The following is a 27,539-nucleotide window of genomic DNA, read 5'->3' as shown; positions in this document are numbered from 1 at the left end:
CCTACTGTAAAGTAGTAGAACTCTGGTAAGTCTTACACTGTGATACTGTTTACTGTCACTTGCCCCAAGTTATGCCTTTCCTAATACAACATAATTACATGAGAAATAGAGCTGCTCCTCCAAATTCCAAAGCATTTAGAATTGCTTCTTGAGTTCTACTCAAATAACAGATTACTAATGTGGATCAATAAACACAATGACGTAGCATTTAGAGACTTTAACAATGAGCCTGGAAAAACTCAGAAAATATTAAATATTACTCTGGTCAGGTAAAAATGTACCTTATATGCTACTTGGGCTGTCTTAAGTAATTTGAGGCCAGGTGTGGTGGCTCATGCCTGTATCCCAGCACTTTAGGAGGCCGAGGCAGGCAGATCATTTGAGGCCAGGAGTTTGAGACCAGCCTTGCCAACATGGTGAAACCCCATCTCTGCTAAAAATATAAAAATTAACTGGGTATGGTGGGCACGGGCCTGTAATCCCAGTTACTCAGGAGGCTGAGACATGAGAATCACTTGAACTCAGGAAGTGGAGGTTGCAATGAGCCAAAATCACACGACTGCACTCCAGCCTGGGTGACAGAGCAAGACTCTATCTCAAAAAAAAAAAAAGAAAAAGAAAAAGAAAAGAAAAAAAGAAAGAAAATGCTGATTTCCATTCATATAAAACAATAAACATAAAATAAAGACAAGTAATTTGGGTTAAGTTTTATACTTCTTCTACCATAGGTTCATTCTACTAGGGTTTTAATCAAAATCTCAATGACTAGCACTTACCAGTGACTTTTCTCAGGTGAACAATGTAAGTGATATTATCAGTACTGTTCTCAAACTCCTTGTCCTCACTTATCATAAACACACTTAGGCATGGTTCCTACTGCAGGTGCACACACCATATGGGTTCACCATCAGGTAGACCTGACTAGCTGACTACCCACCCCATTAACAACAAAGTCCCCCAGAGAGAAAATTAGTAAGAAAACTTCCATTGAGAACAGGGCAGGAGAACAAATGCAATAGAAACTTAAGTGCTCTGGTCAAAATTAGATAATTTCATCCATTTCCCTAAGGGTACTTGGCTTAGAAGACAATCTAGAAGAGAGTTCAGTTACAGATATTGCTGCAACCCCAGCTTTAAGATGAAGAACTTAGGACAAAGAAGAGTTAAAGTAACTTGTCCACAGCAGCAAAACTAATGGAAGATAACCAAAATGACAACTTGGATCTCCCAATTCTTCATCCAGTCCTTCTTCCTCAGGGTCAGCAGCTAAACTAGGGTTCAAATTCCCTAACTATGGCCAGGTGCACGGTGGCTCATGCCCGTAACCCCAGCACTTTGGGAGGCTGAAGTGGGTGGATCACCTGAGGTCAGGAGTTTGAGACCAGCCTGGCCAACATGATGAAACCCCATCTCTACTAAAAATACAAAAATTAGCCAGGTGTGATGGTGCGCACCTGTAATCCCAGCTATGCAGGAGCTGAGGCAGGAGAATCACTTGAACTCGGGAGGTGGAGGTTGCAGTGAGCTGAGATCACGCCACTGCACTCCAGCCTGGGCAACAGAGTGAGACTTCGTCTCAAAAAATAAATTAAAAAAAATTAAAACAACAAAAACAAAAACAAATTTCCTAACTATCCAGAGTAACTTTATTTTCTACAGTACGTTTTGCTTCAGGGGAACTAAAGGACTCTTAAGCGCTTACTTTCCTAAACATAACAACTAAATGAAATAGGTTTTATAACTTTACAGATGGTATTTTCTTTCAACCAATATTCACCTTCTTTTCTACTGTGGCTTAAGCCATCCTTTTTCCTAAGAGGAAGCATCAAAACATGACAATATACAGGGTAACCGACTCTGTAAATGGTTTTAACCATTCTTGTGGGAAAAGAATTTTGAATAGTTTCCAGATTTTGTTATCAGTACATTATCCTAGGCAGGCCTGCAATAAAACAGACTGAACATAGGTGATTTAAGGTGGGAAATAAAATAAAGAATTGATTTAATCGTTTATCTTCCCCAGCAAGTCCATTTTTAGTTCAGTTTTCTTCTGGCCCTGGTCCTGGCATACAATCCTCTTTTTCACCTACTGATCTTTAATTCTGTCCTACCTTCTCCATATCTTCTTTTTTTCTTTTTTTTTGAGACAAGTATCACTGTTGTTGCCCAGGCTGGAGTGCAATGGTGCAGTCTCGGCTCACTGCAACCTCCGCCTCCCGGGTTCAAGAATCCTCCTGCCTCAGTTTCCCAAGTAGCTGGTAATACAGGCATGTACCACCAAGCCCGGCTAATTCTGTATTTTTTTAGTAGACATGGGTTTCACCATGTTGGTCAGGGTGGTCTGGAACACCTGACCTCAGGTGATCCACGCGCCTCAGCCTCCCAAAGTGCTGGGATTACAGGCATGAGCCACCACGCCCGGCCACTTCTCCATAACTTAATAATGGTGGGAGGTACAACTCAGCCATATCTGATCTCTATGGGGGAAAATGTACTCTGATTGACAAGGTGGTTTTAGAAATCTAACAATTTTCAAACCACTTAATGAATTGTACTGGAGGTAAAATGGTAGACCTTAAAAACAACTGGCCATATACTCTTATTATATCCCTGCTAGAAAGTTTAATGGCTTGATTAGCTAGTTGATAACTCTGAGTTTTTAACAAGTACTGTACTAAAATCACAAATTTCTCTGAGCAATAGTTGGCTTCTATTATAGGGGATCTTGGTCTGCTGACCCAGAAAGTTCATAGGGCTTAATAACACTTTTTTCTCCAACTAAGCCAAATTATTTCTAACATGTGCCACTCATTCATTCAGTAAACCCATTAAGTATATCAGGATCAACTATGTGCCTATAAACCACTTCAGCCACTGAAGGACAAAATAGTTAAGACAAAGTCCTGGCCCTCAAGGAGTTTAAATTCTAGGGAGGGAAGTTAGTCAATAATTAAGTAATTATTTTAGGCTCTTATAACCACCGTAGAACCCAAGGCAAACTCACCTAAAAATGTATACAACCACTGCCTGCCCTACCCCACATACAGCTATGACTAAAGAGCCAGGCACTTTTAAAAAAATACAGATCATCTCGTGTGTGTGTGTGTGTGTGTGTGTGTGTGTGTGTGTCAATAAAAATAATATTCAATTGCAGGTTTAAAAACAAAAGCAGCAACAATGAACTATGCAACAAAAACTACAAATTTAGAGAACCGAATAAAACTCAAGTGGTGGCTCCTATTATTATGTATCTAAAGGCTGCTAGATCTCAAGTGGTGGCTCCTATTATTATGTATCTAAAGGCTGCTAGATCTCGAAATGCTAATGGCATGGCCAGCTGTTTTTGGACAGCCTTCACTCCTGTTTTGACAATGGAGCTGCAAAAACTTGAAAGACAACACTTTTGAGAACCAGGCCCCACTACATGTCCACTTAAAACAGACAATATACAGATAAAGCTTTGAACAGAAGACCATGGTTACAGAATGGTAAGTGGCACAGCTGCACTAAGTGATAGTGCTACAAAGTTAAAAGATTAATTCCAGCATTAATGGCACATACAAGTTTGTGCGAGATTTAGTTTTTACCCACCTCTCTAATTTTAGATCATGTCACTTCACCTCCTTTGCTTACACTGTCTTTCTTTAAGTTACTCAAAGCCAGACAAGCTCTTTATCATTTGAGGACTTTTGCAATATTGTTCTCTCTGCCTAAACTGTTCTCTCCACTCCCCTTGCCTTCCCAGCATGATGGCTCCTCAGCATGACTCACTTCCTCAAAGAGGGTCTTTTTGACCTATTAAAACCAAGACCTTTTCTGCTTCCTTAGTCACAGTGATCAATTTTTTTTCAATTTTTTTTTCAGAGCACTGTTCAAATCTGTTATGTATTTACTCGCTTGTTTTCTCCCCCCACTCCACTAGTCTGTAAGCTCCAAAAAGGCAGAATCCTGCTGTCTTACGATCTCCAGCATCTAGGAAAGCACCTGACATACAGCAGGTGATGGTCAATAAATATTTGTGGGATTCATATACATCAATCTTGTGTGCAGTAAGTGTGAAGGGCAAAATCATTCTTCTTTTTTTTTTTTTTTTTTTTTAGATGCACTCTCACTCTGTCACACTCTGTCACCCTGGCTGGAGTGCAGTGGTATGATCTCGGCTCACTGCAACCTCTGCCTCCTGGGTTCAGGCTATTCTCGTGCCTCAGCCTCCCTGAGTAGCTGGGATTACATGTGCCTGACACTACTCCCAACTAATTTTTGTATTTTTAGTAGAAACGGGGTTTCACCGTGTTGGTCAGGCTGGTCTCAAACTCCTGACCTCAAGTGATCCACCCATCTCAGCCTCTCAAAATGCTGGGATTACAGGCATGAGCCACCGCGCCCAGCCTAAAATCATTATTTTCTGCTAAAGGCTGACAGGTGGGTTCCTAAAACTTACTCTCATTATGTGACTAATATAACTGACAATTCCTGATCCAGTAGAAGCTGTACATATTTTGGTTAAAACTGATTTCCTAAGTGGGTCATTCGTTCACTTAATCCTTTATCAAATATTTATTGCCTACTATGTGCAAGTACTGCTACACACAAGGAGCTTAGTAAATCAAAATAATACAAATCTCTTAATAAAATATTATTATTATTATTTTTTGAGATGAAGTCTCACTCTGTCGCCCAGGCTGGAGTGCAGTGGTGAGATCTCGGCTCACTGCAAGCTCCGCCTCCTGGGTTCACACCATTCTTCTGCCTCAGCCTCCCGAGTAGCTGGGACTACAAGCGCCTGCCACCACGCCCAGCTAATTTTTTGTATTTTTAGTAGAGACGGGGTTTCATCGTGTTAGCCAGGATGGTCTCGATCTCCTGACCTTGTGATCCGCCTGCCTCGGCCTCCCAAGGTGCTGGGATTACAGGTGTGAGCCACCGTGCCCGGCCTAAAAGATTCTTATGGCTGGAGTGGAGATTTTCAGATCAACAAGGGACAGGGTTTAGAATGATCTCTGTAATAATGGATCACAGCTCAAGAAATCAGTAAGAATTCATGTTTAACTTAACACAGATACAGATTACGACATACAGAAATATTTATAGATATGTGTATTTACATAGGTTAGTATACCCACATATATTTGTTTGCTCTGTCAGCTGAGAAAGCCTAAAATAAATGTCACCTGACACCTCAATAGCAATTAGCACCCCTCAAGTTCAGATCTTTTTTTTGAGATAGGGTCTCACTCTGTTACCCAGGCTGGAGTTCTGTGGTGCAATCACAGGTCACTGAGGCCTCGACCTCCTAAGGCTCAGGCAATCCTCCCACCTCAGCCTCCCTAAGTAGCTGGGACTACAGGCACGCACCACCACACTTGGCTAATTTTTATATTTTTTGTAGAGATGGGGTTTTGCCATGTTGCCCAGGCTGGAAGCCCAGATTTTGGTTTTGAATACCATTCTTTCCAATAAAAGGAACCAGGGCTCCTTAAAAAAAATGGTTGATGATAGGACTTGAATAGGTAATATACAAGACGAGCCTGGAGCATCTTGTAGTGCCAAGAAGTAAGGAAGTGCTGGGTGGCGGGGGGGAGGGGAAACCAAAAACTAAAAAAATGGGAGTATGGCAAAAGGCATAGGAGCCAACTGAAAGAGCTCCCAGTGGCCAAACTGGAACAAAATAAATAAAGTGGTATTGGATTATAACCCAAAGTATAAATTAAATATCTAGGAATACACAAACAAATGACTGAATAAATTAATAAATTGGGGAGAAGAGACAAATCTGGGCAGAAGAATTCCAAATACATTATGTAGATATTCTACCCTAAAGAAGGGGCAGCATGATTCCTTAACTGTGGGCTGTACATAGTGACTTCTATCTAAAGAATAGAGTACAGAAAGGGAGGAAAGAGTAACTTTATGGAGAAAACTGACAAACACTACTTCAATTAGGTAATCAAGGTCAATATCAACAGTCACACATAATGATGATAGTATGGCACCTTACCTTTGTGACCTTCCTCCTTAAAATCCATAACCCCAGTGTAATCATGAGAAAAACATCAGACAAATTCTAAGAGTGGGGCATCTTAAAATATACCTGGACCAGTACTCCTCAAAACTGTCAAGGTCATTAAAATCAAGGAAAAGCCTGAGAAACTACAAAGTCTAGAAGAGCCTAAGGAGACATAACTAAATGTAGTGTGGTATCCTGGATGGGATCCCGGAACAGAACAAGGACATCATATAAAAACACAGGAAATCCAAATAAACAATGGACTTAGTTAATATACTAATACTGGTTCATTAATTGTAACAAGTGTAATATACTAACGTAAGATGTTAGTAACAGGAAACTGTGCAGGAGGAGGGATATATGGGAACTCTGTACTGTCTGCTCAACTTTTCTGTAAATCTAAAATTATTAATAAAAAATAAAGTCTAGGCCAGGCGCGGTGGCTCACACCTGTAATCTCAGCAGTTTGGGAAGCCGAGGCGGGCGGATCACTTGAGGTCAGGAGTTTGAGACCAGCCTGGCCAACATGGTGAAACCCCGTCTCTACTAAACATACAAAAATTAGTCAGGCATGGTGGCATGTGCCTATCTGAGCTACTCAGGAGGCTGAGGCAGAAGATGCACTTAAACTCGGGAGGTGGAGGCTGTATTAAGCTGAGATCACGCCACTGCACTCCAGCCTGGGTGACAAAGCAAGACTCCGTCTCAAAAAACAACAAACAAACAAACAAAAAAACCTATTAATAAAAATTTTTTAAAAATCTCCTGGTCAAAGATAGATTATTGTGTGTTACCAATGATACTAGATTACAAAGACACTCATTAAAAGATTGAATTAGGCTGGGCCCAATGGCTCATGCCTATAATCCCAGCACTTTGGGAGGCCGAAGCAGGTGGATCACTTGAGGTCAGGAATTCGAGACCAGACTGGCCAACATGATGAAACCCTGTCTCTACTAAAAATACAAAAATTAGCTGGACATGGTGGTGGGTGCCTATAATCCCATCTACTCGGGAGGCTGAGGCACAAGTATCCCTTGAACCTAGGAGGCAAAGGTTGTAGTGAGCTGAGAGCACGCCACTGCACTCCAGCCTGGCCGACAGAGCAAGACTCAGTCTCAAAATATATATATAATTAAAATTAATTTTGAAATTTCTGAAATTAATTTTGCCGCTTGAATATTATTTAACCAATTAAAACATCTCAGCTGAAGAAAATGATCAAAGATAGGGCCACATAGTCACCAGATACTCTAGGAAAAGGATGATACTACAGAAGTCAGATCTACTCATTCAAAACATTTTTATGAGCAAACAAAGGCAGTCTCTTCTCATTATGGTACCACTGAAGTACAAACTAAAGAAAAGGTTCTGATTAGAGTTAACCAAGCCAGAAGCAGAATAGGTTTTTGAGATAATTTCCCTAACTCCCCCAGGGAGGATGGGCTGCTGTCAATTGCAGAACGCTTGCAGTGTTTTGAACACTTAAAAAAAAATTGGGTAGTTATGCAGGGGGAAAGAAACAGCCCTGGATAGCTAACATTCACTATCCATGCTAAAAGGAAAGGGAAAAGTAGCAGCGAGGAGAGTAATATTGATAGCGATGAACTTCAGTAATACCAATAATACCACGTTTCATTTTAGCCAATTGTTTTTCTAACAATTTTTTCGTCAGAATGGCAAAAATTGATAACTTAATGGTTAACTTCTGCCTTAATTTCTACCCTGTGCTAATGAACAATAAAATGGGCCAATAGATTAACCAGAAAAAGGGAGGATAAGTGATTTTAGATATTTGTTAGCATAGGTTCTCGATTATGGGAGAGTTGATATTGATACTGTGACCTCAATACTGAAAAGCATAAATATCGTACTCATGCTCTGGGGTCAGAATGCCCAGCTAATGTCCTGCCTTAATTATTTGCTAATACTGTGACTATGGATAAGCTACTTAGCTTTTCTGTGCCTCAGGCTCTCCCTCTGTAAAATGAGGTTTGGGTTGTTGTGAGGACTACATGAGCAACATCTATCCACTGCTTAGAAAAATGTCAAGAGCATAGTAAGCACTTCATAAATACCTGCAATTGTCATTAATAGCAAAATGAAGGAAACAAGGTTAGCCAATCCGAAGGAAAAAATGTTCTAATAGATAACAAATAAGAATAGTGGTTAGTGAAGTTTAAAGGATATTTTCATGACTCTTTCATTTTTTTAAATTTCTATTTATTTTTTGAGACAGAGTCTCACTCTTGTTGCTCAGGCTGGAGTACAACGGTGCGATCTCGGCTCACTGCAACCTCTGCCTTGCAGGTTCAAGCAATTCTCCTACCTCGGCCTCCTGAGTAGCTGGGATTACAGGCATGCGCCACCACACCCGGCTAATTTTGTATTTCTAGTAGAGACAGGGTTTCTCCATGTTGGTCAGGCTGGTCTCCAACTCCCGACCTCAGGTGATCCGCCCACCTCGGCCTCCCAAAGTGCTGGGATTACAGGCGTGAGCCACCACGCCCAGCCTCATGACTCTTTTAAAGCAATGGGTCCTAACAGACCCCAAATAGGTGATTCCTCTTGTTTTACGAGTGAGAAATACGCATAGCTATCACATTCCTCAAATTCTAGACATAACTACAGAGGAATGGTGGTTTTACATTTTGGTAGAGTATTAAGAGAACCCTTGGTCTTCTTTCACAACCTAGGTGTAAGTTATCAGAGATATACCTGTTGAGAAGAGACTTGGCAACTAGACTTACCTGTGGTTGAACCCAAAAGGCCTATTAACATAGAGAAATACTAGGGCCAGGTGTGGTGGCTCACATCTATAATTTCACCACTTTGGGAAGCTGGGGTGGGAGGATTGCTTGAGCCCAGGAGTTCAAGACCAGCCTGGGCAATATAGTGAGATCCAGCCTCTAAAAAAATATAGAATAAATTAGCTGGGTGTGGTGGTGTGCACCTGCAGTCCCAGCTACTGGAGAGGCTGAGGTGAGAGGATCACTTTAGCCCGGGAGGTGAAGGCTGCAGTGAGCCATGATTGTGCCACTGCATTCCAGCTGGGCAAAAGAGTGAGACTCTGTCACAAAACAAAACAAAAAACCATAGAGCAATACTCTATAAAAATGAAAGGGAGTGGTGGAGAAGACAGGCAAAGCCATTCTCTCAAGTTTCTCCCTCCTGGTTTGTTCCCATCTTAGAAAGAAAGAAGAGGGAGAGGACAAGGGGAGAAAAAAAAAAAAAGAGGAAACACGTAAAGAAAAGAGGAGACTTGGTAAACAACAGGAGGTAAAGGTAGCTCAGAGGAAGGTCTCAGAACATAGAGACCAGTTCTGTTTCCACAGGACCAAGCAGAAGCAGTTTTCAAACATTTCTGAAAACAGTTAAAGCTGAAAATCAAAATCTAATTAACCCACATTAAAACGTTTTTTCATCACCAAAGTTTATACATTAAGAGTACCTCAGATAGGTTTTTGACATCCCATACTAATCCCTCTACTATCCATTTTATAAGAAATACAATTTAAAAGCTGGGAAATGTCAGGAGAAAAGAGGCAGATGAGAAGCCAGGTACAAGGATACTAGTCCCAGCCTGAAGCAATGACAAATTGCCTGCCCTGGATTTGGAAGAATAGGCAATTAACTCCATAGTGTCTTGAGTTTTTTGTCTTCTTTCCTAATAGTCCTGTCATAATTCTAACTCTGTTAGAGGAAGAACTTGGAAGGTAAAGACGTTTAAAGCTTAAGCTTTAATACTATGCTTTTTATCCTGAAAGAGAATTAAGAATGAACTTCTTGAGCAAGAGAAATGCTCTCATCAAGTAGTAAATGGGGTATAAGTGTGACAAAAGACACAGCAGAAAAGCAGTACACACCTTACATACTGCTATGACAATTCATACAGGTCAGCAAAATTCCAACCCATGGAGTCTTCTGCTCATTTATAGGACAAAATGCCACTGAAAATAGACTAGAACAAAATCAAGGCGTTTTCTGGACACCAACATGCAAAAGGGAAAGCTTCAATTCTATTAAGCAGCTCACATTCAAAGGCTAAACTACTTATAAACCACACTCCTAAGCTGTGGTTTGCCTAACACAAAAAGCATGCACAAATCCAAGTATGACCCCCTTTCTACTTTAGAAGACAGAGCTCCTGTATTATCCAATTTGTTTGTTTGGAGATACAGGTAGATTAAAAACAAGAAACAATAATAATAATTTAAAAACACACACACAACCATGCCTATTTACCTTGAATGGGATAAGAATAATGTGCTGGGCTTGGCTGGCTTGTGGTTAACCCTGTAGTGCAGGTAAGAACACTGTGTTGACTTGGAGATGGAGTCTGAATTAAACCACTTTCAGGTTTCATACCTGGCCACAATGCACCTGAATCAGATAAATTGGACCAATTACAAACAATACACTGGGACTGAGGAGCATGGTTATGCTTTCAAATATCAGCCAGTAGGTTTAAAATCTAAATCTTAAAACAAAAATAAATTTGCTTGTAAGAGAAAATTATTGAATCTCCCACTTGTAATATATCACAAGCAAATAACTACTTTCAAAGAATTAGGGGATGAGGCCAAAGAAACAAAAAGCTTGCCACAAATCCCAATATGTATATAAATTCATTTCAATGATTGGGGGAAATTGACCAGGATTCAGAAAAAAAGACTTATTGACACCCAACTGGAGTATCTGTTATAAAGAGTGCCTGATGTTCATGTACAGTGATAAATAATTTATCCAAACTGTCAAGGTAGGAGACATTCCATATAAGTTTAAAATTCACTTACCCATTAAACAAGGACCAAATTTTTCTAAAATATATTAAATACTTCTCTGCCTTCTTAAGCTGGTTATTTTGTTACTTTTGTTTCTTCTGATTAGGAAAGACATACCTGCTTATTTTTGTAAATTAAAAACATTACAGAAATACATAATTTAGAAAAAAATACAGTCATATATAATCCCATCATCCAGACTTAACCACTATTAACAGTTTGCAGAAGAGTCACCCAGATGATTTCTTCTTTTTTTTTAAGTAAGATAGGGTTTTGCTTTGTTGCCCAGGCTGGTCTTGAACTCTAGGCTTCAAGCGATCCTTTTGCCCCAGCCTCCTTTAGTGCTGGGATTATAGGCATGAGCCATTACACTCAGTCCAGATTTGTTCTATGTATTCACTAATCTTTTTAACAAAAATGGGATTGTGATTTGTTGTTGTTGTTGTTAAGAGACAGGGTCTTCCCCTGTCACCTAGGCTCAAATAATCCTCTTGCCTCAGCTACAGGAGTATGGGCGTGTGCCACTATACTTGACTAATTTTTTGTAGAGGTGGGGTCTTGCTATGTTGCCCAGGCCAGTCTTGAACTCCTGGCCTCAAGCAATCCTCTACCTTGGCTTTTTAAAGTGTTGGGATTACAGGCGTGAGCCACTGCCAGCCAAGGACTGTGTTATACATAGTATACATAATTTGCTTTTCCACATAATACCTCTAAGATTCATCTTTCCAAGTTAGAACATATAAATCTATCTCATACTGACAAACATCATAGCTGTTCATTTTTATTTTCTTTTTATCATAATGCTCCTGAGTGACAATCTTTCTAAAATATATTTATATCCTTTCCTGCCTTCTGAGCAGGGAGGAAATAGCACACATACCTTTAGATTTTCTCAGTTACTGTTTCAAAAATAAAAACTGTGCTGTGCTATATATATTACAGAGATACTGCAGAGGCTATTGTGATGTGTAAAGACAATTGTTTAATACTAAATATAACTTAATTATAGTTCTGATTTTTAGGTTCTAATTTCACTGCTTTTCCTCTGTGGTCTGTCACTTCTTGACTTCCTTAGCTGTATCTGCCTTTTAATTTGCAATAAACTAGGCAACCATAAACAAAGCTTTGAATCTGCATGAGAGTCCAAGGATATTCCTTATGAGTGAAACACTCTTAAGTGCATGCTTTTGGTGATAATTTTGGCTATATAAAAGCCTATTTTTAAAAAAAAAATCTTTTTTTTTTTTTTTTTTTTTTTTAAGATGGAGTTTCGCTCTTGTTGCCCAGGCTAGAGTACAGTGGCACGATGATCTCAGCTCATTGCAATCTCCTCTGCCCGGGTTCAAGCGACTCTCCTGCCTCAGCCTCCCTAGTAGCTGGGATTACAGGTATGTACCACCATGCCCAGCTAATTTTGTATTTTTAGTAAAGATGGGATTTCACTATGTTGGTCAGGCTGGTCTCGAACTCCTGACCTCAGGAGTTCCACCCACCTCAGCCTCCCAAAGTGTTGGGATTACAGGCATGCGCCACCACGCCAGGCCCAAAAAATCTTAATGCCTGGTTGTTCACTGTGTTCTGAATAGCTATGGTTACTGGGTTAGTGTAGTTGAAGCTGATAATTAGGTCTAAGAAGGTTCATCAACCAAACACATTCCATGTATGACATCAATACTAAGGTTAGCCATGACTTCAAACTCAACATTAACTCATCTCATTTATTTGCTCCTACTATGATAAACTAGGAGTGACTGAACTGATAGCCAATGAATACATATATGCAATTAAAAATATAATACTTTGAGAATGAGAACCTCTGCTTCACCAGGACACTGAGATACTTCAGTGCAACTCAGATTTGTCCAATTTGTTGATAAGTACATTTAGGAATAGTAAAGAGAAATATGAAAGTCTTAGAAAGACCAATAGTGGGATATGATAATCGCTTTTTAATTTTTTTGAGACAGGGTCTTGCTCTGTTGCCCAGGCTGGAGGGCAGCGGTGCAATCATAGCTCATTGCAGCCTCAACCTCCTGGGATCAAGGGATCCTCCTGCCTCAAACCCCCGAATAGTTGGGACCACAGGCACACTACGCCTGGCTACTTTTTGTATTTTTGCAGAGACAAAGTTTTGTCATATTGCCTAGGCTGGTTTCAAACTCCTGGCCTTAAATGATCCTCCTGCCTTGACCTCCCAAAGTGCTGGGATTATAGGTATGAGTCACTGTGCCTGGCTTTGCCCCAAACTCTTAATGCATAAAAAGAAAATGTAATATTCTTTTCTCATCTATTAATCACATGAAATAACTTATTTTAAGAGACTGAGGAATACTGACATCGCTGGCATGAATTAGAAGCGTTTGCCCCATCATAATTCATGATCATTTAAATATGTCTTGTCCAGATTAGCCATAATTAAAATTCTTGCTATGTTTGATTTTCAACAATAAAAATATTTGAGAATGTCATTTCTAAAACATTTATGATATAAAATGTGAATATCAGTGCTACGATTCCTGCTGATTGTATATCACACTTTTTGGTAAACAAATTGCTATTTCAATGTCACAATAACTTTCAGATTTATTGTCATCACTGTGATTTCTTTTTCCAAATAGGTTTTGACCCTAAGGTGGTAGATTTATAAACATGTTTATTTTTACATTATATGAAAATAATACCTTATTAATAAGAATAGATCAACTGAGAATGTTTTGATAGTCTCCCTCTTATAAGATCAAAAATTAGAACACAAATGTCCAAAATAAGTAGGAGATAGCTAGCTAGTTTTGAATATCTTTGGCCAGAAACACAAAGTAGATGTTTAACATATAACTATTTTATGAGGAATAAAAGACAATATGACAGTACCTCCAGCATCACTGTAGACCTGGCTCTTCAGACATGCAAATCATCTTCCTCTAAAAGCACCCTTCCCAGAATTCCAGATAATAGGCAGCATGACCCAATGGTTTGACTCCACAGCACTACTGCTCACAGTAAACAAGGAAACCAAACCCTAATTACCTGACTCCCAGTCCACTGCTCTATGCCAACAACTACCAAGTTTCTCAAGTACTTTTAAGCATCAAGAGCCTGCTGCAGAGAAACCGTCAGGCTAACAATGGGAAAGTCAGTCTGTCTCTGAGTGCTTTCCTGCTGCCCCCAGAGTGGGGTCTTATCACAAACTCTACCCAAGTTTCTCAGTACAAGTACTTCACTATTGATTAGTCACTATCCAAACTAATCTCATCAGTTCAATTTATAGTAACTCGTATAGTGCTCCTTAGAGATTAGTCTGGTGAGGAACTGAAGTACACACCAATGCTAGAAAAAGCACGTGAAAGGATATTTTGGCTTGTTGATTGAGCAGCTCATTTGGATAAGCTATTATAAATAGTAATTTAATGTAAGTACTTTTCCTGATTATAAAGTATATGTATATATTTTTTAAAACGTCTGTAGGAAAAACAACCACTTTTTTTGCTTCCAATTATTCTTTATGCACATTTTTTTTTTCTTTTTAGAGGCAAGGTCTCACTACATTGTCCACGCCGGAGTGCAGTGGCTATTCACAGGCATGATCCCACTATTGATCAGCAATGGGGTTTTAACCTGCTGTTTCTAACCTGGGCCAGTTCACCCTTCTTTAGGCAACCTGGTGGTCCCCCACCCCCAGGAGGTCACCAAATTGATGCTGAACTTAGTGCAGATACCCAATCAGCATAGTGCACTACAGCCCAGAACTCCTGGGCTCAAGCGATCCTCCTACCTCAGTCTCCCAAGTAGCTGGAACTATAGGCATGCACTACCGCACCTGGCTATACACATATTTTTTAAAATACTAAATTGGTATTACAACATTGTGTTTTTGCTATTACATACTGCTTTTTTCAATTAATAATACAATGTTTTCTCAAGACCCTAAATATTTTTTAAGAATATGATTTATAATGGCTTTGCAGCAGCCATATATAATTTAACACATACCTTAATATTCAAGTTTAAGGTTTTCAATTTTTTCATATTATAAATAACGCTTCAATGAGTATGTTGGTCAGCACATTTTTGTGGGTATCTCTAATTAGTTCCATAGGATACATTCCCAGAAGTGAAATTACTGAGGCAAATGAAATGAACATCCTTAAGGCTCTTAATGCATATCACCCACTCCTCCAACTCACATTAAAGTTCTTTCAAAAGAAATCAGAACAGTGGTACCTAAAGGCATATTTTATGACTACCACTAACATTAAACAAGTACCCTTTTCCTTACACATACTCCTTCAGATTCCTAGAAGTTAAACTTCTAATCCCCTTTCTGCCATTCCACTCCATTTGTATACAGCTCTGGAAAGAATATGATCAGTATTTCTTTACTTTAAAAGATTACTCATCATATAGCCTTCTTAGATTTCTTCTAGTCTTTTCTCCTTTCTTCAAGAGGAGGAAGCTTTTTAATTTCAAACTCAACTCTGAGACCATCTTTTTGATATAGAAGTTATAAGCACTTCTAGAATGAAACAATCCTGGTTCAATTATAATCCCAGGCTTTTACTAATTGTATGAACTTTGGGCACATGATTTAACTCTCAGTTTCTCCCCTACAAAAAGGGATAAAGCTAGTTTACTTCTTAGGGCTGTTCTGAGGATTACATGAGACAATACTATACACTGTGAAATACTTATTCTTAGTACACAGCTTGTTATAGTAAATAATAGAGACAAGGTAATATTATTATAATGAATTTTTCTGAAGCTCTATTTGCATCTGAAATAAAACAAATTAGCTAATCTGAAAACATGCAGCACTAAGATGACACAATGTATCAAAATCTTGATTTCGAAAGAAAGAAATCAAGTGTTTTCTCCTACTTAATTCAGCACATTACCAAAAAAAGCCACACAATAAAACACAAGAAAACAACTTTTCAAAATACAGTCACTTTTAAAAGTTTTACAAATCTCTCTTATAATTTTTCTGGTAAATTCTGAGAATATGCCATCTCTATCATTCACATTACCCCAACCAAAATCTCTCTCCAGTAAGTCTCATACGTTACTTAAAGTCAAATTTAAGCTAATGATTATCTCTTTCTGAATTACTGATAGAAGAAATTGTGGCCGGGCGCGGTGGCTCACGCTTGTAATCCCAGCACTTTGGGAGGCCGAGGCGGGCGGATCACGAGGTCAGGAGATCGACACCACGGTGAAACCCCGTCTCTACTAAAAATACAAAAAATTAGCCGGGCGTGGTGGCGGGCGCCTGTAGTCCCAGCTACTCGGAGAGGCTGAGGCAGGAGAATGGCGTGAACCCGGGAGGCGGAGCTTGCAGTGAGCCGAGATCGCGCCACTGCACTCCAGCCTGGGCGACAGAGCGAGACTCTGTCTCAAAAAAAAAAAAAAAAAAAAAAAAAAAAAAAAGAAATTGTGAAACACAAGTCTTCCTTGCCCTCAAATATTAAACAAAACCAGATTATTAAAGGAGCCTGTTATTAACAATATTACCAACATACAATATAAACATGTATCCTTCAAAGTTTTAATAGAGATCTATTTACTTTACAGAATTTTTTTCTTTTTTAATGTATTAATGTGTGTTTTTTTTTTTTTTTTTTTTTTTTTTTTTTTTGAGACAGTCTTGCTCTGTCGCCCAGGCTGGAGTGCAGTGGCACCATCTCGGCTCACTGCAACCTCTGTCTCCCAGGTTTGAGTGATTCTCATGCCTCAGCCTCCTGAGTAGCTGGTATTACAGGTGCCCACCACCACGCCCGGCTAATTTTTTTTTGTATTTTTAATAGAGACAGGGTTTCACCATGTTGGCTAGGCTGGCCTCGAACTCCCACCCTCAAGAGATCTGCCCAAAGGGGGCCGGGCGTGGTGGCTCATGCCTGTAATCCCAGCATTTTGGCAGGCCGAGCTGGGCAGATCACTTGAGGCCAGGAGTTCAAGACCAGCTGGCCAAAATGGTGAAACCCCGTCTCTACTAAAATACAAAAATTAGGCAGGCTTGGTGGTGCACAGAGTGAGACTCTGTCTCAAAATAATAATAATAGTTTAAGGGAAATATAGTGATCATTTAAAAAATTAATTATATCTAGGATCCATACGCACACAGAATTATCTTAGGTATTCCATAAATCATGCTCAGAGATGTAATAGGAGTTGTATTTAATATTGAACAGCAGGAATGATCAACTGTTGTAAAGGGCTTGGGCTTGCTAATAATAATTCAAATCAAAACAGAAGATTTAAAAAACTATAATTTAAAAATTATAATTGCTAGCCTATTATTACTCAACTGTTGAAAAATCAGCTTTAAATAACCAAAAAGAAATAAACACAAACATATTCACAGAGAGGTCTCCTTTCAAAAGGTCCATTCAGTGTTGGCTGGTTAATCATATCATAAATATAAGATCTGAGTACCCTGGCTGATACTAACGAGCATGGAAACATGGATATACAAATGGGGAAACAAGAAAATTTGTTTGCCATTTCACATGAAGTTATCAACCCCGCTATTATTAAACATAACTCCCAATTCTTCTTTCTAGCAGTTACCAGGAGCCAAAGAATTCCAACAAGCCTAAAAGTAAGAAAGCTGCCAATATCATAAAAGAGTAGCCAAATGGGTCAGGAGAAACAGGAATGCGGAAACTAGATGCAGGTACATTAATACATCCAGAATCTGTGTGGTCATCTGTCTGGAAAATTTTTCTAATTCGTAGCTTGATTAAATAGTCTATAGAAATAAAATTTTGTTACATATTACATATTTTTAAATAATATAGTATTCTTTTAATTTTCTGACACCCATTTCAGGAAAGCAGGGAAGGAGCAATGAAGCACACTGCATTTACACATATAGAAAAATAAGCACAGATATTAAGTGCCCAAAGAACCTTAAAGTGACTTCTGATAAATCATTTTAATTTATAGTTCATGTCCAAGACACCTAAAACCAATGAAAATAACTCCCTAGGCACATAAGGTTATAAGAAAATTGGGGATTTCCGGTATTCTAAAATGACTTTTTGGTTCAGCAGAACAATATCTGATCAGTTTTGGGTGGGGTTAGGGGAGAAAGGAGAGGGAGAAGTTGGCAAAAAAAAAAAAAAACCACAGAGCAAACTATGATACATATTCAGACTACCTGGTTTTAGCAAGAAATTGGCCACCTTGAAAAATATTTATTATGCTTTCCTAATAATAGTACCATACTACATTGTATATAAAGTAAGTCAAATCAATAGCAAATCCTCAAGGAATTTACCAAACACTTGAAGATTCCAAGCTTCAGGGTCAAGACTTAGTACATATACAATAGCTAAATGAGTACTGAAAAACTATGATTTTTTTATTACGTGCATCAAACATACTGTTGCAAATTTGCATACCCAACCACATACGTAACCAAGTGCTCTGTAAAGAATGACGCATGGCTGATCAAAGTTTCTGGGGAATAAAATCAACATTCTTAGAAATTGTTTACAATAGAGTGCCTTACCAAAAGGAGGTAGTCCATACGTTTGGGTTGCCTGAGGGTAGACAGCATAGGGTTGAGTCTGCTGTAGTGTCTGGTATTGAGTCTGCCCAGGGTAAGCAGTTTCCGAAACAGGAACTGAGAGAATATGTGCATAAGGTCTAGAAAATTTCAAGAAAACAAAAACTTTTGTGTGATTTACTTTAGTAACGAAAAATAGGTAAAATAGCTACCACCACTAACAGCAAGGAATCTGCAACAAGGAGACTAATCTTCCACACAAAATGGCTCTTTTTAAAAATTTTTTATTTTTGAGACGGAGTCTTGCTCTGTCGCCCAGGCTGGAGTGCAGTGGCATGATCTCAGCTCATTGCAGCCTCCACCTCCCTGGTTCAAGCAATTCTTCTGTCTCAGCCTCCCAAGTACCTGGGATTACAGGCACTCACCACCACGCCTGGCTAATTTTTATATTTTTAGTAGAGATGGTGTTTCACCATGTTGGCCAGGCTGGCCTCGAACTCCTGACCTCAAGTGATCCACTTGCCTCGGCCTCCCAAAGTGCTGGAATTACAGGCGTGAGCCACTGCGCCCGGCCTAAAATGGCTCTTATGATCAGAAAGTAGAAGCCTTTCCTCCTTTCCAGGTTCTACTATCATCAACCCAAGGAACAATTTTATGAAAAATTTAATAGTTCCAAACATCCCTCCAAGTTCCAATTATCCTACAAACATTTCTAGTGTGCTACATACATGGCCCTATGTGAGACACAAGGATGGATTAAACTCGTTCATGCCCTTATGCCTACATCTACAATAAAATCCTAATATAATAGAAAACTAAGAGAACAAGATTGGCAATTGGCTGTCATTCTCCACCCCGCCCCTTGAACCAAACTAAGTTCTGAGAGGGAAAGTGAGACTGGAAAAGCGGGTGAGGCTGGCGGAGAAAAGGCAAGCGAACACAGCAAGAAATGGAAGTAGAGACGGGTTCCAGTATCCTCCAATCAAGTCTACAAAACAGAACCCAGGTAAGTAACAAAATCTGGGAAGTTCCAGACAGGACTCAATCTCCTCGATGATATTTAAGTCACATACTGCCACTAGTTGGTGCCACCATATCAGGGACAGCTAGAGATTTCAGCAGTGAAACTCCTGGGACTTTACACTAGCTAGCAGATATAATCATTTCATCCATGATATTGCACTGAATTTTTAGATACCAATTATTTCATTTGGTGAGTTACACTGTATATATAAGTAAAAAAGAAAATGCTATTTGTACCATGTAAGCAAATATAGCAGGGGGTGTTTTAAAGGGGAAATTTTTTTTTTTTTCACCTTTGGGGGAAGAGGAAGATGAAGAAAGACCATAAAGAAGTGACATACTAACTGAGCAGATAAAAGGTACAGAATTGGGAGAGAAAGAATGTTCTAGGACAAGAAAAAAGCCCTGCCAGGGTACAGAGTAAGGAAAGCAAGGGCTTCAGCCTGCAAAGAGCACAGATAACTAAGGGAAGTGTATTAAGAGAAGTAGCGAGAGAAAGGAAGCAAAGACCTTGAATTCCAGGCTAAATGGCAAATCTGAAACTGAGAGCCACTGAAATTATTGAACAAAGAGTGACAAGATCAGAGCTGTTCTTTAATAAAGATTATTTTGACACTGCTTTGTAAAATGGTTTAGAAAGGGAGGAGAAACTGGAAATGGAGATCCAGTTAAAAAACAGTTCAGGTAAGTAATAAAGAGGTCTGAATTAAGACAGAATAATTAAGATAGCTAATAAGTAATTCTGAATGTAACAGGTATGCAAATACTTTCTGAATGAATAAATGAATTTGGAATCTGCAACATATTCACATCTCAGTAGATTCTAAAAAACTGAATTTAAAAATATCTATTCTTCTTAGCCAGATCGGAGTCCAGGAAATAGCTCAGGTTAGAGTTGTTACTAAAGTCACATGGGAATGATTTAAATCTTAGTGACCTTAAATGGATTAATCTTCAGATATGGTAAAGACCATAATGTCCTTTTTCAAACAGAGTCTTTGTAGCCCAAAGCTCAAATGTGTTTTCACATTTAGTATCTAATTTCTTCATATTAATCTCAGAGAATAGGTTCAGTCATTTCACAGAAGAAAGTCACATGAAAATGATTAGCCCAAGGACACCAATAGTGTTAATACCAGATTAAAAATTAGAGGAATTGATTGGGTTAACTTTTTAATTAGTTTATTTTTTAACTAATGAAAATTCAAAAGGTAAAAACGGATGTAACCAGGGAAAAGAAAGACAGTTTCCTTTTTATAACAGCCCCATAAAGTATCTCTTGCTTTTGTTACCAATTTCTTTATGTATCCAGCAGCTGTAAGCACGTAAGAACATATCCTGGCTTAATAAATGCACTTGTATGTGTCTTTGTATGCATAGGTCCACTCTTTATTATGCACAATAGGTAGCTTGGTATACACACTGTTCTGCACCTACCCACCTTGGAGATGAAAAACCTGGCTGATATTAATGCTGATCTTACCCCACGAAGGCCCAAAACATAACCTCTTAGTGACTTTAATCCACCAAACCTGTCTAACTTCAAGCCCGGTTCTACTCTGAGGACATTCCTCAATCAAGAAACTGAACACAGGCTGGGCGTGGTGGCTCACGACTGTAATCCCAGCACTTTGGGAGGTAGGCAGATCACCTGAGGTCAGCCGTTTGAAAACAGTCTGGCCAACATGGTGAAACCCCATCTCTACTAAAAATTACAAAAATTAGCTGGGCGTGGTGGCATGCCTGTAGTCCCAGCTATTCAGGAGGTGGAGGTTGCAGTGAGCCAAGATCGTGCCACTGCACTCCAGCCTGGGCAACAGAGCGAGATTCTGTCTTAAAAAAAAAAAAAAAAAAAAACTGAACACAGATTGGACTGAGAAATTCAGTCTTGTTTTTATTAATCTGTATGCTATATGTCAAGGTACAGGACAGAGAGAATGATCAGAGGTCAATCAATGATATGGTTGATCAGTAACACTATTTTGCATGTTCAGTGCCTACTCATTTTAGAGTAAGCTTTTGTGTAAAATGATCCAATGCAGGCAACCATCTACTTTTTAAAGGGATACTACATAGACTATATTTAGAGGGAATTAAAAACTGGAATGACGATAGAATAAGAGAGGTAAAAATAATTTAAATATCTATCATTTTACAGGAAAAATAATATTAAATTTTGCAATGAATCTACAGAAAAAGCATATGCATTTTGGAAATAATTATTCAACTTACTTTGCAGAATACATTTGTGAGGTATAATCATTGGATGAGCGAGGGATGTAATCGGTGCATGTCATAACTGAAAGAAAGATAATATCACCAGGTTAAAAAGTTAGAACCTTTCGAAAATGGAATGGGAAAACTGCACATCTCACTGTATAGTCTTTCAAACTAATTAACGGAATACAGCTTGGACACCAGATAGAAAGACTATGTGGTAGAAAATATCTCATTTTTTTGTTTATACATGTGTTTACAGACTTCCAGAGGCAGTTAAAAAAAGAAGGGTGGGGTATGGAAAAGAGCTGAAGGTTGGTAAGGATCTCTACCTTTACCCATTACTGATCTAAAATAATAGATGAAGCAACCTCCTAAGCTCTCGGCTATGCTGATAGGCAAACTTAAAAAGCAAGCTCTGTGTCTAGAAAACCACATTATTCTACTTCAGCTTATTTGTTCTTTAAGTGCTTACTATATTGAGTAAAAGCCTTAAGAATGACTTGCAGGAAAACAGATTTGGGGGAAGCACCCAACCTTATTTTAAAACCACTGCTACTGCTATGCATAATCAACAGCAGAAGAGATACAAGTATGCTTCTATACTACTATTTTTTCTGTTTTGTAGTGAAGGCTTTAAGTTTGGCAAACCAGAGACAGACATGAGGAACTGATGGGATGCTCTGATGAACTCTCAAAGACTTTTCCAGCTATTGTCCTCTTGACGCCCATGACTTCATCTGGAATAGCTGCTATGAAGGCTTGGCCCTCATGATTACTACTTCTGGTATGAACGCTGTAAATATCTGATTAAAAGTGAACCAATTAACTTTATGTCTAATTAGGTTCCCTGGAAGAGTGCCTGACCCAAAAAGAGAACCCTGATCAAAAGCAGATGAGGGGCCAACTCAAATGCTCAAGAGCAAGACAAATCAACACCTGTAAGTTTATTACAGAAGAGCTTGTCCAATGCTATTGTTTGAGGTATTTAAAAATAATTATTGGAGATCACATTCACCTCTAATCATTTTGACAAAAATGAAGGAGATGTCAATTAGATCTAAAGTTTTGACAATCCACTGCAAAGAATGTAAGGTAAGTTTATTTGAATTCTACACAATGGTTCTCAGTTGACACATACATTAAAAAACTCAAACCGTTATCTTCCTCCAATTTAATTTAATTCTGGAAGGAATCAACAACATCCTAGGAGACTGAGGCCAATTTTCACTTCTCTGGAGAATGAATGAGACTTGATCTTGGCAGTTGTTGGGAACCACAAAATGATTATAAAGAGTCAAGATATAATATCCTATTATACTATAGGAGAATCAAGTAAGTAATATGCCGGCTTGGACTAGAATAGCAACAGTGGGGATGAGGCAAAGAAGTTGAAATATATTCTGAAGGTAATACTAACAGGACATTCTGATGGATTTGACGTAGAGAATGAGGAAAATGGGGAACACAAGATGATTCCTAGGTTTTTAGTTTGAGCAACTAGACGGAGAGTGATACCACTTCCTAAGATGGGCAAGTTTGGGAGAAGAGTGTATGTCCTGGGGGCTAAAGGAATCGAAAGTTCTTTTTTGAACATCTTAGGTATGATTTTCCTTCCAGTAAAGATGTCAAACAGGCAGTTTGATACACAAATGAAATCGGGGAGAAGTCAGACTGGAAATATCAATATGGAATTCATTAACCATGTACAAGATATTTAAAGTAATGTAATGGATGGGAGAATCCCAAAAGAAAAAAGATGGTAGCCTTAGAATTAGGCCCTGAGGCCCACCAAAGAAGGGCCATCAAAGGGGAAAGGTGGGAGGAAAAGTCGTGAGAGTGAGAATGTGAGGAGAAATGTATTCTAGAATTTACAACATGAAAATAACTAATGGCCTTGACGACAGCAGTTTCATTGGAAGAGTGAGGATAGAAGCTAAATTTGAGAGGCTGGAAAAGTGAATGGGAGGTGAAAAAGCAAGTGAGGGCAACTCTTGCAGAAGTTCTGATATGTCACAGAACAAAGAGAAGGTCCATAACTAGTAAGAGATGTAGAGCCAAGGGCAGGGGGGTGGGGGGAGCAGTGTTTATGTTTTAAAATGGTAAGATGTTTCTTTACTGACAGGAAGGATAAAAAGAGAAGACAGTGATGACACACAAGTGGTGGCAGGAAAACTATAGTACCAAAGTCCTTGGGAAAGGTAAAAATGGATAGCATATGAAACACAAATAATAGGCTCTATATCTGACAGGAGCAAGTATACTGCTTACATCCTGACAAGAAGGAAACGGCTGGGTGTGGTGGCTCACGCCTGTAATCCCAGCACTTTGGGAGGCTGAGGCTGGCAGATCACTTGAGGTCAGGAGTTCGAGACCAGCCTGGCCAACATGGTGAAACCCCATCTCTACTAAAAATACAAAAATTAGCCAGGCGTGATGGTGTGTGCCTGTAATCCCAGCTATTTGGAAGGCTGAGTCAAGAGAACGGCTTGAACCTAGGAGGCAGACGTTGCAGTGAGCGGAGATCTCGCCATTGCATTCCAGCCTCGGTGACAAGAGCGAAACTCCATCTCAAAAAAATACAAACAAACAACAACAAAAAAATACAAAAAGTAGCTGGGCATGGTGGCATGCGCCTGTAATCCCAGCTACTTGGGAGGCTGAGGCAGGACAATCACTTGAACCCAGGAGGCAGAGGTTGTAGTGAGTCAAGATTGCGCCACTGCACTCCAACCTGGGCAACAAAGCAAGACTCCATCTCAAAAAACATAAAAAAAAATAAAGAACAGAATGAATAGGACGACAGTCTAAAGTAAAAATAGAAAGGTAGGGGAAGTATAGATGTAGACTTCAAATGAACCATTTATTTTATTTTATTTTATTTTTTGTAGCGAGGAGGTCTCACTTTGTTGCCCAGGCTGATCTCAAACTCCTGGCCTCAGGTGATCCTCCTGCCTCAGACTCCCAAAGTGTTGGGATTACAGACAAGATCCACCATGCCCAGCTGAACCAAAGTATTTGAAGGAAAAAAGGAAATTATTTGGAAGAAGCAAGAATACTCAACTTACTTACTTCCTGACCCTGAAGTATGTAAAGTATAAGATTTTAGGGAACAGGTCCTTTTCTTGGGGATGAGTGGGATATTCAAGAAATTAGAGGAGACATTTTATCGATTACAGTGGTTTTCCACAATATGGACAGTTTCCCATATGGACCAGAATCACCTGGCTAACTTGTCAAAAATGCAGATTCCCTATCCACATCAGATCTACTGAAGGATAATCTTTGGAGGTGAAACTAGAATTCTACATTACAAACGAGTATTCTAGATGATTCTTATGTAGGCTAAAGGTCTGAGAACCACCAGAATAGAATCACCTTGGAGGAAACACTATATAGAACTCAAGACACACCTTTTAAAAAAAGTTACACCTTTTTAAAAAATATACATAGGAAGTATATATGGTTAAGTATAATTGTCTCTGATTTTCTGTAAGACACTATTACCTTTAGAACATCCAATCTCAAAACAAAAATAAAATCATGGAGTGTGACCCCTCGGGTGAGTGGATTCCATGTGACCTTTTCTCAGCTGGTCTGTCAATAAAGCTTACAGGAGGGCTCATGGATAAACACACACAAAAACAAGGATGGGAGAGCTTTCTGGATGTTTTGGGACAAACAAGGCAATTATGAAAAACCAACTCTATAAGAAAAGCATTACTAGTTATAGGAATATCTGTTCAATCATGCACAGAATATGGTACTTACTTTCCTCTGACATGGGAAGGTTTGAAGCAAGGCTTGACGTTTCAGGCTTCTGATCACTGACATCTGGATTGCTTACTTGACTGGGAGAACCAAAATGAATACATTAGCCCCTGACTGATTTGCTGCATTGCTAAAAGAGATGAGATCAAACCCATTTCCTCCTCGGCTATACAAGTAAGAGGCAAAGTAAATCTTCATGATATCTTTATTGTTGATTTGTAATAACTACTTGAAGAGAGCTCAGGCCAGAGCTAGTACCCTCAGCATTCTACAGTTCTTTCTTTTTTTTTTTTTTTTGAGATGGAGTCTCACTCTGTCACCCAGGCTCCAGTGTAGTGGTGCGATCTCGGCTCACTGCAACCTCTGCCTCCTGGGTTCAAGCGATTCTCCTGCCTCAGCCTCCTGAGTAGCTGGGATTATAGGTGCACACCACCATGCCCAGCTAATTTTTGTATTTTTAGTAGAGACAGGGTTTCACCATGTTGATCAGGCTGGTCTTGAACTCCTGACCTTGTGATCCACCCGCCTCAGCCTCCCAAAGTGCTGGGATTACAGGTGTGAGCCACCACGCCCAGCCTACTGTTCTTTCTTATATCTCTAGATCCCTTTAGTTTTTATATAATTCAGAAATTCCAGCTAAGTCATTGGCAAGTCAGATTTTTCTTTAACACCATATGGTAAAACATCGCTCTGCCACTTTTTAAAAACTGTATATATTATATGTTTATGGGGTACAATGTGATGTTTTGATATATAAAACACCTTTCACTTTTTTGTGAAAAAAAGTATGTGAAAACACTTAAGTTCTATGCTTTTAGCAATTTTGAAATATACAATGCTATATTATTTATTACAGTCACCATTCTGTGCAACAGTGCTCTGTTAACTTGCTCCCGAAGTACCACAGGAAGGTAGGGAGATGTTTGATTTCAGACAGTTGTTCTCGATCAGCTACAAACCATAATCATATGAGAAGTGTTTTCAAATTACACGTTTGGGCCGGGTGCGGTGCCTCACACCTGTAATCCCAGCACTTTGGGAAGCTGAGCGGGGCGGATCACTTGAGATCAGGAGTTTGAGACCAGCCTGGCCAAGATGGCAAAACCCTGTCTCTACTAAAAATACAAAAATTAGCCAGGCGTTGTGGTGAACGCCTGTAGTCTCAGCTACTCGGGAGGCTGAGGCCTGAGAATCGCCTGAACCCGGGAGGCAGAAGTTGCAGTGATTGGAGATGGCACTACTGCACTCCTGCCTAGGTGACACAGTGAGACTCTGTCTCAAAAACAAAACAAACAAACAAACAAACAAAAATTATACGTTTGTTTCCAAGCAGGGGTTCTAAACCCTGAAGATTCATTCTACTATATTTCTCTTATCTCCCAGTTAAATAAAACACAAACACCTCATTTTCTATTTGTTATTATAGCCAGGACTAAGCAACATCATTTTTTTTAACTTATAAGGAAAATTAAGAGAAATTGCGAATGATAAGTCACATAAACTGGGAGGACAAGTCATTATGTTACATAGTTTAATGCTGGGGAGATCCCACAGAAATTCTGGAATGAAGATTGTTCTTTCATCCTTCAAAATATTCTCCCTTTTCCATCTACTCTACTTTTCATTCTTCAGTTATTATCTCCCATTATAGCACAGTGGTTAGGAGTGGTGGTTCTAGAGTCAGAGACTGCTCAAGTTCATATTCTACTCTGCCAATAACTAGCCCTATGACCTTGGACAAGTCACTGAACTTATCTGTTCCCCCCTTTCTACATCCGTCAACAAGAATAAAAATGAAACCTACCTCACAGGGCTGTTAGGAGGACTAATAAGTTAATGTTTAGAGCAACGCTAGAACATAGTAAGCAAACTTTAACTGTAACTGTTATTATATTACAACTTCTTCAAAGCCCAGGCATCATTCCTACATTCATGCACCCTAGAAAGAAACCTGCTTTGTTCTTCTACACTCTAGGGAGAGGTGGAAGACACTGTCGCAGAGGTTCCATATATCTGGAAAGATAATGCTGACTAATCAAAGGTAAGAGTAGCTTCTACACAGCAAAATTGTAAAAAGAAATGTTGCTTATGTAAAAAATACATAGCACCAAAATTTATAAAGTTCTTGTATCATTTCTGAAACTGACTTCTAATATTCAAGTATAATAAGGGTTTTTTTTTTAATGGTATATATTTATTTATTATTGTTTGGTTGGTTTTTGTTTTTTTG

At 39.1% G+C, this 27,539-nt stretch overlaps 1 protein-coding gene and 1 long non-coding RNA gene across 8 annotated transcripts in view; both read right to left on the bottom strand.

Moving 5' to 3' along the window:
* The window catches only part of EYA3 (EYA transcriptional coactivator and phosphatase 3), a 121,709-nt gene that overhangs the window by 49,205 nt on the left and 44,965 nt on the right, over positions 1 to 27,539 (bottom strand). For 4 of the 7 annotated variants that reach the window (XM_063631445.1, XM_055261316.2, XM_055261315.2 and 1 more), the window contains 3 exons: positions 25,310 to 25,389; positions 21,554 to 21,620; positions 18,302 to 18,438 (listed from right to left, as the gene is read on the bottom strand). In XM_063631445.1, coding sequence (XP_063487515.1) covers positions 18,302 to 18,438; positions 21,554 to 21,620; positions 25,310 to 25,389 — 284 coding nt within the window. Of the gene's footprint in view, positions 1 to 10,252; positions 10,391 to 18,301; positions 18,439 to 21,553; positions 21,621 to 25,309; positions 25,390 to 27,539 lie in introns of all 7 variants that reach the window. The other 3 variants (XM_055261313.2, XM_055261310.2, XM_063631444.1) reach the window with 1 other exon arrangement.
* The window catches only part of LOC134735618 (uncharacterized), a 290,658-nt gene that overhangs the window by 244,243 nt on the left and 18,876 nt on the right, over positions 1 to 27,539 (bottom strand). The window lies entirely within an intron of this gene.

Source organism: Symphalangus syndactylus, chromosome 22 (genome assembly GCF_028878055.3).
Source record: "Symphalangus syndactylus isolate Jambi chromosome 22, NHGRI_mSymSyn1-v2.1_pri, whole genome shotgun sequence".
In the NCBI taxonomy this organism is placed as follows: Eukaryota; Metazoa; Chordata; class Mammalia; order Primates; family Hylobatidae; genus Symphalangus; species Symphalangus syndactylus.
This window is presented reverse-complemented; position numbering and strand designations above follow the sequence as displayed.